The following is a 15,813-nucleotide window of genomic DNA, read 5'->3' as shown; positions in this document are numbered from 1 at the left end:
TGAAGGTGTTTTATTAGCACTAACACAGACTACAATATTTAGTAGATTGTCTGGATGTTATCTTTCTACCTACTGTGACAGAGGTAGGATGTGTGACAGAGGAAGGATGTGTGACAGAGGAAGGACAAGCGTGTGCTTGTGGACTTGCACGCATGCCTGTGAACACGTAGATCACAGCGCGTCTGCTCAATATGCCTTTGCTCTTTAAATCATGTGGCTGCAACATGCGGCATCCATTCTGACACTCCCCTCGGCCAATCAGGGGCATCAGGGTTGCTTGCATCACTGGCCATTCAACCAGTCATGGCCGCAGGGAGGCGGGACTCGGGGAGACATTTAGTTTGACATTGTAAATAAGCAGGGAACAGTTGTCAGAGAGCAGCCAGTGGTTCCTTTCTTCTCCGTACAGCCATGAGAAACGCAAGATCAGCCGGAGGACACGGAATGCAGAGGCAAGCTACCGCCACCACTTCCTCAATCAGTCCCTGACTCGCTTTGTTAGAACTTTCTTTGTCTTTTGTCTGGTTCTTCTTTCTCTCTCTTCCTCTTTTTTCTTTCCCTGACCCCTATCCTGCAGCTCAAGGTAACTTAAAACAGGAAGTTGGCTGTCGGTGAAAGGGGGTTGGGTGTAGGAAGGAGGGGGTAGGGCGGGGGAAGTGTCAGAGCCGACGAGCGGGAGGCTCGGCCAATAGTGCAGGAGGGCTCTCTACTCTCATTCGGGGAAAGGCTGAGAGCGGGGCAGAAGCCTGGCCAGGGTCTGAGTATCATGTAGCAGGCTAGATTGATTACTTTTGAATGTTAAAAGGAAAGGAGGCAAGGAGGAGATTTGTCTGGGAGTCGGGAGTGCTGCTGTACCACCGCCACTTTGATCTCTTTCGGCTATCTTTTTAAAAAATGTTGTCCTTCACTGTGCTGAGGCAGGGGTCAACTGAAAGACAAATGTGTGGGTCGCTGGCTGGAGAAAGAGATGGAACAATGATACAGGAGAGGGTGAGAGAGAGAGCGGGAGGGAGATGCTTGGGGGGGGGGGGGGGGATTTGGTCTGAGGAGAACAGGAGAGAGGGGTGTGTTTTTAGGAAAGGGGCGGCGGGGGGCCGGAGGGAATTAGTTGATGGGGTGAAGGGGTAGAAGAAAGTGGGGGTGGTGAACGCTCTCTGTCTGTCGGGCAGGCTGTAAGGTTTTTAAAGGCGGAGGATGGGCGGACTGTGTTTTGTCTGTTCCTGGGACCGGCGCCTGAGGAAGTGAAGGGCTACAGAGATTTTCTGTGTCAGCCAGCCCCCCTCCTCTTGCGTCTCAACGAGACTTCTACAGTAGAGAGTACAGCCTCTCTCTCCCTTTCCTGCTCTCTTTCAGCCAACTACACAGAATGATGGGCACAGGGTAAGTGTGACCAACCACACACACACTAGACCTGTCTGTGTTTTAGATCACTGCTGGATTCCTCTACCCATGTGTGCTTTCTCCTCTTTCTCTCGCTCTTTCGTTTTCTCTCGCTCTTTCTCTTTCGCTCTCACTCTGTTTCTTCTCTGTCTCTCTGCAGAGATGGGATGCGCTCTCTGCCCTCACTACTCCTCCTCTGTCGTCCTCTACTTTTCTCCTTGGGTGAAATCTGAATGTGTGTTTTGGTTGTGTGTGTATCATTAAAAACATTTTTTTTTGCAACTTACAGCAGTCACCCTCATGTCCTTCAATTGTCACTCCAGGACAGGATCGGTGTTGTTGACATCTTTAGTTTGCATTTTGCAGAATGTCTCTCCTTGAGTCATGTTAATGTTTTCCTATGAAAACTACAATGTAAGCTGTTAATATTGATGACAAGTTCTATTGAATTAGACTGGTTGTTCTGTTGACCAGCCCTGGCTGGTGTTTATTTGCGACCCTGCTTCTGCTGTGTTTTGACTTTGGACTTTTAAGCAGGACGTTAGCAGCTGTTAGTTTGTCTCTCTGGGCTGTGTTGGTTATTGACTCTCTTTAGTGGTTGGATGGCCCAGCGCTGTGCTCGCAGACAGACAGACTTCAAAGTCATTCAGGATGGTCACGATTGTACTACTGTGACTGCGGTCCATGGCCCGTCCCAAAGCCTGGTCCTTGGAGCGTTGTTTACACTCGCCTGACAGTGATGCAGAGGGCAAGATGGCGCTGAGCTGGCTGCTGGATGTTTAGGGGACGAATTTGAGACCTTGTAGTTGGGTTGTGTCGGGGCCGCTGCAATGACGAATGGCAATTGACAGCTTCAGGGACAGACCACAGGTTTTTGATGTGTGTTCTCTTTAGATGCAATCTATATATCATCTCTAGCTCTGTTCTGCCTCACCTTCTCCCTAATTGAAAGTTTCCATTGGTGCATCCTTTCTCTCTCTCTGACAGAAAGTCCCGTTGGGGAGAGGGATGACTAAAAATAACTCCAGTGACCACACAGCTATTGTGTGCCTTATTCCTTTGCCCTTGCAGGCAGCCTTGTTTTGAATGTGTAAGTCACGGTGTGTGTTGTCAACACATGAGCCAAGCTACCAGATAAAGTTTGTTGGTGGTGTTCTGTTATTGAGGCTGATATGCAGCTAGCGGCTGGGCCTAGTGTTGGATGAAGCTGTCACAGGAATGTGAGCCTGGCTCCTGCAGTCTTTTAGTCAGCATAGAGAGGGAGACCGGCAGAGAGAAAGAGAGAGGATGAAAGGACTGAGGGACAGAGGAATAAGGGACTTTGCTAACAGAGATGTCTTTGTGCTCAAAGGAAGACCCCCCCTCGGAAAGAAGTGAAGAAAATAGAAACCATTGTGTCGCGCATGCAAGTGCTGCAGTGAAAGTTGAAAAACCTGTCCTCTCTTTCCCCTCTCACTCGCTCGTTCTCTCTCTCTATTCCCTCCCTCCCGCTCTCTCTCTTCCCTCCTCCCTCTCTGGTTTCTCTCTCTCCTCTGTTGAATGACCTTGGGAGATCAGAGCTGAGCGAGTGCTTCCTATAGCTGGTTTGAAGCAGAACCAAGGGCAAAGTTAACAGGGCCAGGTGGACAGACTGCTTTGACATGGGTCAGGGCAAGCACAAATTTCAAGTACAAAATTGACCATGGACGGATCAAACATATGCATGCAATTCTAGCTGCGTGTTCTGGGTTAATCTGTAATTCTGACTGGCTGAGAACGAGAACCATCTCCTTGTTTTTGTTGTGCTTGAGTAGATCATTTACCCGGCACATTGCAACACTGCCAATTTCTGTTCCCTCATTTTTGGGGGGGATTTTAAGGTTGGGCTGTATACAGATTTTCATACTGTTTCTGTACCATACCAGGTATTACCGAATGTGCATACAAGGAGCGCTATTTCTAAAAACTAAAATAAAACCCTTTTATTATTTTTTATAAAAATGTTGACGCACAAAACAATTTAGACACCAGGGATATTGATCCAGGAGGGGATTGAATGTCTCTGCTGTGACCAAGAAGCTTGGTCTTGATATCTAGGCACTTAGCTAACAAGTTAGCAAACCAAATGCATAGCTGGAGCCTAGAGCTGGATATCATTTGACACGTTACATTTTTTATAGTTCTGCTTAACTTACAGTTCTAAGCAGTGGCATAGCACACAACCCTGCAAGCCCCTGGCAGGTGGCATTTCGTCGTTACATGGTATAAACTGTATATCACCCCAGCCTATTGGGTTTTTACTTCTGCCCCAAATGAATATATCTAGTTGTTTTGAGTTTGGTATGCCGCTGCCGCTTTGCCCATAATAGGCCCCCTAGGATTCAACAATGATTGATTCTGGGGGATTTTTTATTTTCAGTTTCTCTTCACTCAGTTACAATTTTTCCCCATTGCTTTATTTAAAGATGTTCATGTTCACACTTGTCCTACACTGTTTTCTCCCCATACTGATTTTAATGTTAGTTGAACTGGATAGAGCAGCTAGCTTCCAATGTCAATTCATAACGGGAAAAGAAAAAAAGCATGACATTTGTTTTTTCAGGATTTAATTTCTGACAAAGTACCTGTTTTTGATCAATTACGCCCTAAAAAACACAATTTCACTTAGGCTTGTCACAATACCACAATTTTACAAACGATACCAGGCCAAGTATTACGATATCACGGTGGGGAAAAAAATCGGTGACCTATCGTCCTGTTTGGCCCGTCCCCCGGATAGTTGTTCTCTAAAAATCTGTCACTGCAATTCATACTTCTACTCAATACAACACATTGAATTTAACGTCACGCTGTTCAATAGAATACGGCATAAAATGGCTGATTTGCTCATATTTGCAAAGACATACCTGTGATTTGGCTGGAGGAATAGGAGGAAGGAATATACATCAGTGGAGGCTGCTGAAGGGAGGACGGCTCATAAGAATGGCGCAAATGAAATGGCATCAAACACATAGAAACTATGTGTTTGATACCATTCCACTCATTCCTTAATAGCCATTACCATGAGCCAGTCCTCCCAAATTAAGGTGCCACCAACCTCCTGTGATATACATGCGTAATGATCGGCATGTCATTGTCAGTAAGAGGAAAACACTGCATGTAACCGTCTTTACTTTCCAGTTAACACACACACACTCTCCCTTCCTCGCACACTCACTCTGTCTCCCTRACCCTCATAAACATACACACACACACACCACTCTCGCTCTCCCACAACACACTGCTCACAACTTTTAAAACGTTAGGCACCAAACAGAATTTAAGGAGCACCAGAAAGAAATGGATATTTGATATAGTGTAGGTCTATATGAATCCTACTTGTGCCAATAACATTTGCCTAAACCAACTGTCAAGTGACCATGTCTTTAGCTAGTTAGGCAACATGATTGAACAACGTTGTCTTATCAAACCAATAAGTAGTGACCCGGGATTAGTTTAAAACGGCCCGTAACATGGTTTGTGAAATTATATAAAATGTGCGCGAATAGAAAATTAAAAAAAGGCATATCCGGTAATATAGGTAATTTTTTTTACCGTTTAGGCTAGAGGCAAGACCTCCGGTAATATGGGTCATTTTTTAACCGTTTAGGCTAGAGACAAGACCTCCGGTAATATGGGTCATTTTTTAACCGTTTCGGCTAGAGGCAAGACCTCCGGTAATATGGGTCATTTTTTTAAACCGTTTAGGCTAGAGACAAGACCTCCGGTAATATGGGTCATTTTTTAAACCGTTTAGCTAGAGACAAGACCTCCGGTAATATGGGTCATTTTTAAACCGTTTAGGCTAGAGACAAGACCTCTGGTAATATGGGTCATTTTTTAACTGTTTAGGCTAGAGACAAGACCTCCGGTAATATGGGTCATTTTTAAACCGTTTAGGCTAGAGACAAGACCTCCGGTAATATGGGTCATTTTTTAACTGTTTAGGCTAGAGACAAGACCTCCGGCAAGACCTAGAGACAAGACCACAGACCTACTCAGACTGGTCTGTGCTTGATGAAATCATACAATGTATCAACATTGCTTGCTTTGTGCGCTGTTCCAATGTAACAAATGTACAAATCTAACAGTAGACTCATGAGGGTCTGCATCCCGCTCGCCATCACAGCTAAACTATTTATTAAGAAAACTGATGAAGGAATAGACGTGAAGAGCGAAGCAGTTGAAGCAGGTAGAGGGGGGGCAGGTAGCTTAGTGGTTAAGAGCATTGGGCCAGTAAGCGAAAGATCGCTGGTTCGAATCCCTGAGCTGACTAGATGAAAAATCTATCAATGTGCCCTTGAGCAAGGCACTTAACCCCAATTGCTGTAAAAAATATATATATATTTGGGATGCGGCTGGCAGATTACATCTGCCACACGTGATATGCGCATGAAAGTGAAGTGGATATTATTGAACCTGCGCATACAAGAGACTAMTGGCTGTTGCTTAAATTCACCTGAATTTATAAACAAAACTGACTTTATAAACAGGCGCCAGTAGGTTCTTTAGATCTATAGGGCAAAAAAAGTCAATAGTATCATATGAAACGATACTACAGTATTCTAAAATGTTGGTATCATAATTGGCATGATGTTCTGGGACTGTGATATTATCGTGGTACCTGTATATATCATTTCACTCCCAAAAGGCTGATTTCGTGATTGGGCCTGTTTTTCTGTTAAACAGAATCATACAGGGTCTGCTTTTAGCGACTTTCCTTGAGTTGACCTTTTTGCATTGTTGCAAATTTCAAAGCAGTCATGCTTCTACAAAATGACCCCCGCTAAGGACATTGCATGCAGCTTGTGCAATATGTACCCTCTTACTTTTTGCACTGTAGGCCTATCATACATAATTTACTGATAGCCTAGCTAGCTTATATAGCCTAGCCATAGCCTTTGGTTGAATAACTGCAGTCATCCAGATTATTCTGGTTTTCATCAACGTTTCAAAGTTAGTTAGTGCAGACTCTTGTAGGGGAGTCTCACAAGTCTGGATTAATGAGTTAGCCAGAACGTCTTCCGCCAAAATCTTGTAACCAGTCAGGAGTCATGGTACCATGGCTAGAGGCCTAAATCCTTAGGCTATTCTTTAACCTGCTTCAGTTCCAGGTCATCTCAGAGGGCAGTTGTTCCTCTGACTGCCTCCAGGTTTTCTCCTCCTCGGCCCATTAACTGTCATACTCTGTTCTCCTCAGTCCGCACTACTGTGACCTCCATTCAGATCCACCAGCCAGGTCATTAAGGAAGCTATTAACTTACTGCTCAGAATTAGTGTTTCACTCACGCATTTTCTGTCCATCAGCCATGCTTTTACTTGAGCAGTGAACACCTGTATTTCCATTAGCTAGCTAGCTACTTTCAGTACAGGACTCCAATCTGAGAAGCCTTTGGCTTCCACCTTGGGGATTCTGAAAGGACAGTACAGGTACAATCAATATGGTAGTACTGAGCGATTAGTGCTTTTTGAGGCCGCTTTTGTTTAGATTACTACAAAATGTTGATTCTTTTTTTAACATTCAATGCGCTATGCATTATGTGGGTTGAATGATGTAACAACACAGAATAAAACAATTAATAAAAGACCCATGATGGTAGTGACTGCCCATTTACTACTTATTAACCATCAATTATTCACATGACTTTAATAAAATATTTCAGTTGGGTATATTACTTAATTTGTTTTGATGACTTCATTATTTAATTCCAAGACATCTTATCTCTATAGAGCTGCTGCTTATGCTGTCTGACAATCACTATTTTAGTAGTTCTTCAAAGTAAATAAGTATTCTTGGGTATGACGCTACAAGCTTGGCGCACCTGTATTTGGAGAGTTTCTCCCATTCTTCTCTCCAGATCCTCTCAAGCTCTGTCAGGTTGGATGGGGAGCGTTGCTGCACAGCTATTTTCAGGTCTCTCCAGGGATGTTCGATCGGTTCAAGTCAGGGCTCTGGCTGGTCCACTCAAGGACATTCAGAGACTTGTCCCAAAGCCACTCGTGCGTTGTCTTGGCTGTGTGCTTAGGGTCATTGTCCTGTTGGAAGGTGAACCTTGGCCCCAGTCTAAGGTCCTGAGCGCTCTGGAGCAGGTTTTCATCAAGGTTCTCTCTACTTTGCTCCGTTCATCTTTCCCCTGATCCTGACTAGTCTCCCAGTCCCTGCCGCTGAAAAACATCCCCACAGCATGATGCTGCCACCACCATGCTTCACCGTAGGGATGGTGCCAGGTTTCCTCCAGACGTGACGCTTGGCATTCAGGCCAAAGAGTTCGATCTTGGTTTCATCAGACCAGAGAATCTTGTTTCACATGGTTTGAGAGTTTTTAGGTGCCTTTTGGCAAACTCCAAGCAGGCTGTCGTGCCTTCTTTACTGAGGAGTGGCTTCCGTCTGGCCACTCTACCATAAAGGCCTGATTGGTGGAGTGCTGCAGAGTTGGTTGTCCTTCTGGAAGTTTCTCCCATCTCCACAGAGGAACTCTAGAGTGCTGTCAGATTGACCATTGGGTCCTTGGTCATGACTTGGTTTTTGATCTGACATGCACTGTCAACTGTGGGACCTTCTGTAGACAGGTTGTGTGCCTTTTCTAAATCATGTCCAATCAATTGATTTTACCACAGGTGGACTCCAATCAAGTTGTAGAAGCATCTCAAGGATGATCAYTGGAAACAGGATGCACCTGAGCTCAATTTCAACTCTCATAGCAAAGAGTCTGAATCCTTTTTCCTTCCTCCTTTTTTAAAATTATAATACTTTTTTACACATTTGCAAACATTTCTAAAAACCTGTTTTTGCTTTGTCATTATTGGGTATTGTGTGTAGATTGAGGTGCAAAAATAATTTTATACATTTTAGAATAAGGCGGTGATGTAATAAAATGTGGAAAAAGTCAAGGGGTCTGAATACTTTCCGAAGGCACTGTATGTAGCAGGCGTCAAAGGATTATTAGTCGTTTTCTGCGCTCAACTATGTTGAAAATTGGCCTATTGGAAACTACAACGCCCTACTACATCGCACAGTTCAGGCGTGATCTAATTTATCTCTAGAGAAATTGTACAATGTGCGCATTGAGCTCATTAAAAAAAACATATGGAATTAAATTGAACCGATGTTGGTCAAATTATATCACCTCTAGTCAAGAGATTTGAGAGGACTAGATGGAAAGTTTCCACCATTTTCCTTGCAACTATCCAGTTCTTTCCGATGTAGTGCTAGTTCAGTCCACAAGTACCCAGGTAAGGGAATGTCATTGACAGTTTGGACCTGAGCCCTGAAGCTGTTGTGAGCGTGTCGGTGGCCGACCTGCCAGGGGAGAGCAGCATAGAGGCTGGGGCTGGCAGGAAACAATGCTGCTGATTCAGCAGATCCTGCTGCTTACTGCTGCTGAACACCATTGACTTGAGAGAGGCGTTGGGATGGTCAGCGCTGCCGACGAAGCACAGGCACATAGCGCAGGTCAGGAGAAACCCAACACTGCCATCGCACTCACTCACTCACTCACTCACTCACTCACTCACTCACTCACTCACTCACTCACTCACTCACTCACTCACTCACACCACTGAAGGGCAACAGAACTGCAGAGAAGAAAACCGCACAGTGGAACACAGCACAGTGGAGCACCCCTCTAAAATGTGTAGTTTTGGCACACACGTCTTGCAGTACGTCCAACCGGCACCACAACCACAGACTACATGTAACCACGCCAGCCCAGGACCTCCAAATCCGGCTTCTTCACCTGCGGGATCGTTTAAGACCAGTTATCTAGAAAGCTGATGAAACTGTGGGTTTCTACAACTAACTGTGGGTTTCCACAACTTCCACAAATAAGAATTTCTGCACAAACTTTCAAACTGTCTGAGGAAGCTCATCTGCATGCTTTTAGCCCTCACCAGGGTCTTGATCTGATTGCAGTTCGGCTTCGTAACCGACTTCAGTGGGCAAATACTCACCTTTGATGGCCACTGACCTGCTGGAGAAATGTGCTCTTCATAGATGAATCCTGGTTTGAACTCTCCCGGGTAGATGGCAGACAGCGTTTGTGGTGTCATGTGGGTGAGCGGTTTGCTGATGTCAATGTTGTGAATAGAGTGCCCCGTGGTGGGTTTTGTTATCGGCAAGCATAAGCTACGGACAACAAACACAATTGCATTTTATCGATGGCAATTTTAATGCACAGAGATACCGTGACGAGATCCTAAGGCCATTGTCGTGCCATTCATTTGACACCATCACCTCATGTTTCAGCACGATAATGCATGGCCCCATATCGCAAGGGTCTGTACTAGAGGTCGACCGATTATGATTTTTCAATGCCGATACCGATACCGATTATTGGAGGACAAAAAAAGCCGATACCGATTAATCGGACGATTAAATAAAAAATAAAAATATATATTTATATATATATCATACACACACACACACATTTTTGTAAAAATGACAATTGCAACAATACTGAATGAACAATGAACACTTTTATTTTAACTTAATATAATACATAAATACACACACACGCACACAGCTCTGAAGTGACAATGATACTGAAGAGTCTGCTTAGAAGACAAATACTCTCAACTGTTTGAATAAAAATTGAGTTTAAGTTACCTGTGATGAATGTTGAAAACAAAAACTTTAATTTCTATATGCAGGAAATCGTATTTTAATAATGGGCATGGTAAGAATTGACAACCAAAGTGCGAGTCATAATTCCCATGACACCTTCTAGTAAAATCTGAAAAGCGGTTCCTTCATTTATTCCATAGGATATTTTTTAGATTCACTTAAAATAAGGTCTGTGTTTCGTGTAGGCTTACATCACCGTGCCAATTTTATAACTGTGTAGATATCCATAGGACAAGGTAACTGATCAATATTGGCTAAATATAAGTGAAGATTTGTAGAGTGGATTTATGAAAATATGTTGACAAACGTTACCTTATCCTAGTGAGATTTTCACGGGTATCAAAACGTCGAGGCGGTTTAAGCCTGCACGAAACACAGACCTTATTTGAAGTAGATCAAGACATTCTCTATGGAAGACATGAACGGTAAAATAACGAAGGAACCCCTTTCAAATTCAGCCGCAAGTTATTACAGGAATTATAACGCGTCGGCTATTTCTCTCTAAACCATATACCTTTGACTAATCCGGAAACTATCACCTCAAACAAAACGTTTATTCCGTTCCGTATTTTATCTAACGGGTGGCATCCATGAGTCTAAATATTCCTGTTACAGTTGAAACCGTTCAATGTTGTCATAATTACGTAAAATTCTGGCAAATTAGTTCGCAAAGAGCCAGGCGGCCCAAACTGTTGCATATACCTGACTTTGCGTGCAATGAACGCAAGAGAAATTAACACAATTTCACCTGGTTAATATTGCCTGCTAACCTGGATTTCTTTTAGCTAAATATGCAGGTTTAAAAATATATACTTGTGTATTGATTTAAGAAAGGCATTGATGTTTATGGTTAAGTTACAACATGGAGCAATGACAGTCATTGATTGATTGTTTTTTATAAGATAAGTTTAATGCTAGCTAGCAACTTACCTTAGCTTACTGCATTCGCTAACAGGCAGGCTCCTCGTGGAGTGCAATGTAATCAGGTGTTAGAGCATTGGACTAGTTAACTGTAAGGTTGCAAGATTGGATCCCCCGAGCTGACAAGGTTAAAAATCTGTCGTTCTGCCCCTGAACGAGGCAGAATGTTCCTAGGCCGTCATTGAAAATAAGAATGTGTTCTTAACTGACTTGCCTAGTTAAATAAAGATTAAATAAAGGTGTAAACATTTTTAAATTTTTTTTGTCGGCAAATCGGCGTCCAAAAACACCGATTTCCGATTGTTATGAAAACTTGAAATCGGCCCCGATTAATCGGCCATTCCGATTAATCGGTCGACCTATAGTCTGTACAACATTTCTGGAAGCTGAAAATTGATGTCCCAATTCTTCCATGACATCTACGACCGCGTGTTCCTGTTCCCTCCAATATCCAACAACTTCGCACAGTCATTAAAGAGGAGTGGGACAAGATTCCACAGGCCACAATCAATAGCCTGAACAACTCTATGCGAAAGAGTCGGACTGCAGGAGGCAAATAGTGACTGGTTTTCTGATACACGCAACTGCCTTTTTTAATGGTATCTGTGACCAACAGATGTATATCTGTATTCTCAGTCATGTGAAATCCATAGATTAGGGCCTAATGAATGTATTTCAATTGACTGACTTCCTTATATGAACTGTAACTCACTAAAATCTTTGAAATTGTTACATGTTTCCCTCTTTCACTCCCCCTCCCTCCTCGTGTGATTTTTGGTCTGCGGCGTTTATATTGAATGTCGTAGGGTCACTCAGAGCCGGATAATTTAGTCACATCTGAGAGAGCAAAGTCCAACTCCTGAGTTAGGTAGTTCAGTCAGCTGAGGGTGGGTGGGTGGGTGTAAGCCGGAGACAGCTGGGGTGGTTAGGCTCTACTTATTTATCTCCTAGTTATTTGAAGTGTGTGCTTTCTTAACCCCCACCCCCCACACACACAGCGGAAATTGCACTGTTGCTGTGGTAATTGGCCTGATAGTCAATTGTAATGGTGTTAAGTGAATCATCTAATCATTTCTTATCTGGATACCAGTTGGAGAAAGTGCAGACACGCACGCACGCATGCACGCACACACACACAGATGTCTTCCTCTCCTGCTGCATCCATCACAAAACGCTGGGCCGCCTTGGAGCTGTAAAAATAGACAAACAAAACAGTGTTCCTGGAAGAAGACGTGTCCTTATACTGTTATTTATTCAGACAACGTGTTTCTTTGCTTTGTCACTCAGACCAGAACAGGTACAAGTAAAGGAACAGTCAACTAGACAAGGACATAGAGGGCATTTGGTTTGTCATTGTAGGCTTAGCCTGACTCCACCATAAGATTAAAAATCCCATCATCACCGTTACTTTCACCTGTGCCCTCTGGAGTGCTGGGATTGTTTTGTAGGTGAAGAGGAAGCTGGTTAGGGATTTGCAACAGGACTTTAATCAACCTTGAAATTAAACTGGACACTGGGAGGCCCAACTCATCACAGCCACTTTTAGAGGTCAGTTGCTGTCTAAGCCCGCCACAGCATCAGCCCTGGTTGATTTATCAAGTCCCCTGACTCCATTCTGATTGATTCATCAAGTCCCCTGACTCCATTCTGATTGATTCATCAAGTCCCCTGACTCCATTCTGATTGATTCATCAAGTCCCCTGACTCCATTCTGATGATTCAAGTCCCCTGACTCCTTCTGATTGATTCATCAAGTCCCCTGACTCCATTTCTGATTGATTCGTCAAGTCCCCTGACTCCATTCTGATTTGATTCATCTGAAAATAATGGAACGGAATGCTCTTGTTTTAAAAATGTTCATACTGTCTGTGTTTTGAGCTGCTGGAGGACGTGAGCTCAGCTGTGGTCAATGGCTGAGAGACCGGACTAGTCTTTATGTGGTCATGCTTTCTCTCCCTTCCCCCTCTCATCATCATTCTGACCCACATAGCTGGTTGGCATAGCTGTCGCACTGCTACAGCCTGCCCTACCCTGTCTCTTACCTCCCCCTGTTCCAGCCTCTGGCACTTTGTCTCATCATGTACAGTTGACAGCATTAATCCAACGGACACAACACACACACCCAGCTATTAGTGTTTCCTTTTCCCTCGTCGCCTGCCCATTCTTCCCAGGGAGAAGGAGAAAGGGAGGGAGATAGCTGTTAGACTCTCCAGCACTGCAGGCTCAGACAAGCAGGCCAATATTACAGCAGAATTCCTGGCATGCCATAGTAACCTGGCGTGTCCCCGTTCTTGGAGCCAGACTCCGGCCTCACGTTACACAATGACTTGTGTGTATATGTATTTTGGTGTTTTAGTGCGGTGGGAGTTGATATTTGAGGGATTGGAATAGAGCTCTATTTAGGATACTCTGAGCTCCTGGAGTGACACACACAGCACACACACACACACACACACACACACACACACACACAGCACACATCGGGCACTCAGCCTGTCGTCAGACTTGGGGTCACTAATATACCCACACATGAACGACGGTCTCTGTTCCACTCCATTTACGGTGTAAATTCCATGACATAGAGTGGATGTTTATCCGCCTATAATACTCCCACATCAGTTGACATGACAGACCAGGAAGCTATAATACCCCACACAGGACATGACAGACCAGGAACTGTAATACCCCACACAAGTGACATGACAGACCAGGAGCTATAATACCCCACACAGTGACATGACAGACCAGAGCTGTATACCCCACACAGTGACATGACAGACCAGGGCTATATACCCCACACAGTGACATGACAGACCAGGAGCTGTAATACCCCACACAGTGACACTGACAGACCAGGAGCTATAATACCCCACACAGTGACATGACAGACCAGGAGCTATAATACCCCACACAGTGGACATGACAGACAGGAGCTATTAATACCCCACACAGTGACATGACAGACCAGAGCTGTAAATACCCACACAGTGACATGGACAGACCAGGAGCTATATACCCCACACAGTTGACATGACAGACCAGGAGCTGATAATACCACACAGTGACATGACGACCAGGAGCTATATACCCACACAGTGACATGACAGACCAGGAGCTGTAATATCCCACATCTACATGACAGACCAGGAGCTGTAATACCCACACAGTGACATGACGACCAGAGGTAATACCCCACACAGTGACATGACAGCCAGGAGCTGTTATATATCCACACCAGTGACATGACAGACCAGGAGCTGTAATACCCCACACAGTGACATGACGACCAGGAGCTGTAAGTACCCCACACAGTGACATGACAGACCAGGAGCTGTAATACCCCACACAGTGACATGACAGACCAGGAGCTGTAGGCGACTAATGTGATTGAGCCATTCAGCTTCATGCAGCGATCTGTCGTTAGGCACGTCAACACACAGGATTGATGGGCGGCTACAGAAATAGAAACGACCCGCGCTATATTTATAATTCTATGTATTCTAATTGTAAGTTAACCTACAGAGTTCCTAGAGCTCTGGCCAGTGCAGCCTTTGGGTGCCATTGTCAGTCAACTTGTCAGTTTAGTTTGTTCCTGCGGTAGATCGTAGTTTAGTTGGTTCCTGCGGTAGATCGTAGTTTAGTTGGTTCCTGTGGTAGATGTTGTGTTTTTGTCTGATCCTCTCGCCTCTCCCCTGTACAGTGAGCATGTCTGCAGATTCGTTTGGCGCCGGGGGCAGCGATGCCCAGCAGAGCCTACAGTCCTTCTGGCCCCGCGTCATGGAAGAGATCAGGAACCTCACGGTGGTATGTCACGGCCTCCCTCTGATTGAACGCACATGCGCGCACACACACAACACACATGGGCTTGCACACACATACAAAGGCACACACATCACACCTCACAAGTGGTTTCCACATGACCTGCCCCTAACACCCCTTGGCTCTGTTTCAGAAGGATTTCCGCGTGCAGGAGTTGCCTCTCGCCCGAATCAAGAAAATCATGAAGCTGGATGAAGATGTGAAGGTAGGAGGCAGGTCCCCGCCTTCTGTGATTGCTCGATGAAGTCTTCATCAACACCCCACTCAGATAACAAAATATAGTATTTTGGAGCTGAGGTGTGGCTACACGGCTGGCTGAAATGAACACAGCATCCATTAGCTCATTGTGTAGGAAACATTTTGACTTGGCACGTTATTTGCAATCGTACCTCCTCCCATGTTGAGTCCCACGTCACATTCTATGTTGATATATACACATTGATCCCATTAGACCATCATCAGCTTATCACCCTGTAGGGCTATTCCTGCTCTGCTCTGAGAGGACAGGCGTGGGGAGTGTGTGTGTCCGTATCCGTGTCCAAGTAGGGCTCCTCCCGAGAGAGATAAGCAGTAGCAGCTTAATTGTGAGAAGGAAGGTCAGCAGATCACTAACATACTGGACATCTAGCAGGAACCCTTCTGCTAGCCATGACCCAGAGTGTGACAGAGAGGGGTGTGATGCTAGCCATGACCCAGAGATGGGTGTGATGCTAGCCATGACCCAGAGTGTGACAGAGAGGGGTGTGATGCTAGCCATGACCCAGAGTGTGACAGAGAGATGGTGATGATGCTAGCCATGACCCAGAGTGTGTGACAGAGAGGGGTGTGATGCTAGCCATGACCCAGAGTGTGACAGAGAGGGTGTGATGCTAGCCATGACCCAGAGTGTGACAGAGAGGGGTGTGATGCTAGCCATGACCCAGAGTGTGACAGAGAGGGGGTTGATGTAAGCCATGGACCAGAGTGTGACAGAGAGGGTGTGATGCTAGCCATGACCCAGAGTGTGACAGAGAGGGTGTGGATGCTAGCCATGACCTGAAGTGTGGCAGAGA

General features: G+C 44.9%; 1 protein-coding gene across 1 annotated transcript in view; it reads left to right on the top strand.

The window, feature by feature from the left end:
• Positions 1–15,813, top strand: part of LOC111954929 (nuclear transcription factor Y subunit gamma) — a 38,343-nt gene that overhangs the window by 10,420 nt on the left and 12,110 nt on the right. The window contains exons 2-3 of the mRNA XM_023974867.3: positions 14,643–14,746; positions 14,895–14,966. Coding sequence (XP_023830635.1) covers positions 14,643–14,746; positions 14,895–14,966 — 176 coding nt within the window. The remainder of the gene's footprint in view (positions 1–14,642; positions 14,747–14,894; positions 14,967–15,813) is intronic.

This window comes from Salvelinus sp. IW2-2015, linkage group LG30, assembly GCF_002910315.2.
Source record: "Salvelinus sp. IW2-2015 linkage group LG30, ASM291031v2, whole genome shotgun sequence".
NCBI classification, from domain to species: domain Eukaryota; kingdom Metazoa; phylum Chordata; class Actinopteri; order Salmoniformes; family Salmonidae; genus Salvelinus; species Salvelinus sp. IW2-2015.
This window is presented reverse-complemented; position numbering and strand designations above follow the sequence as displayed.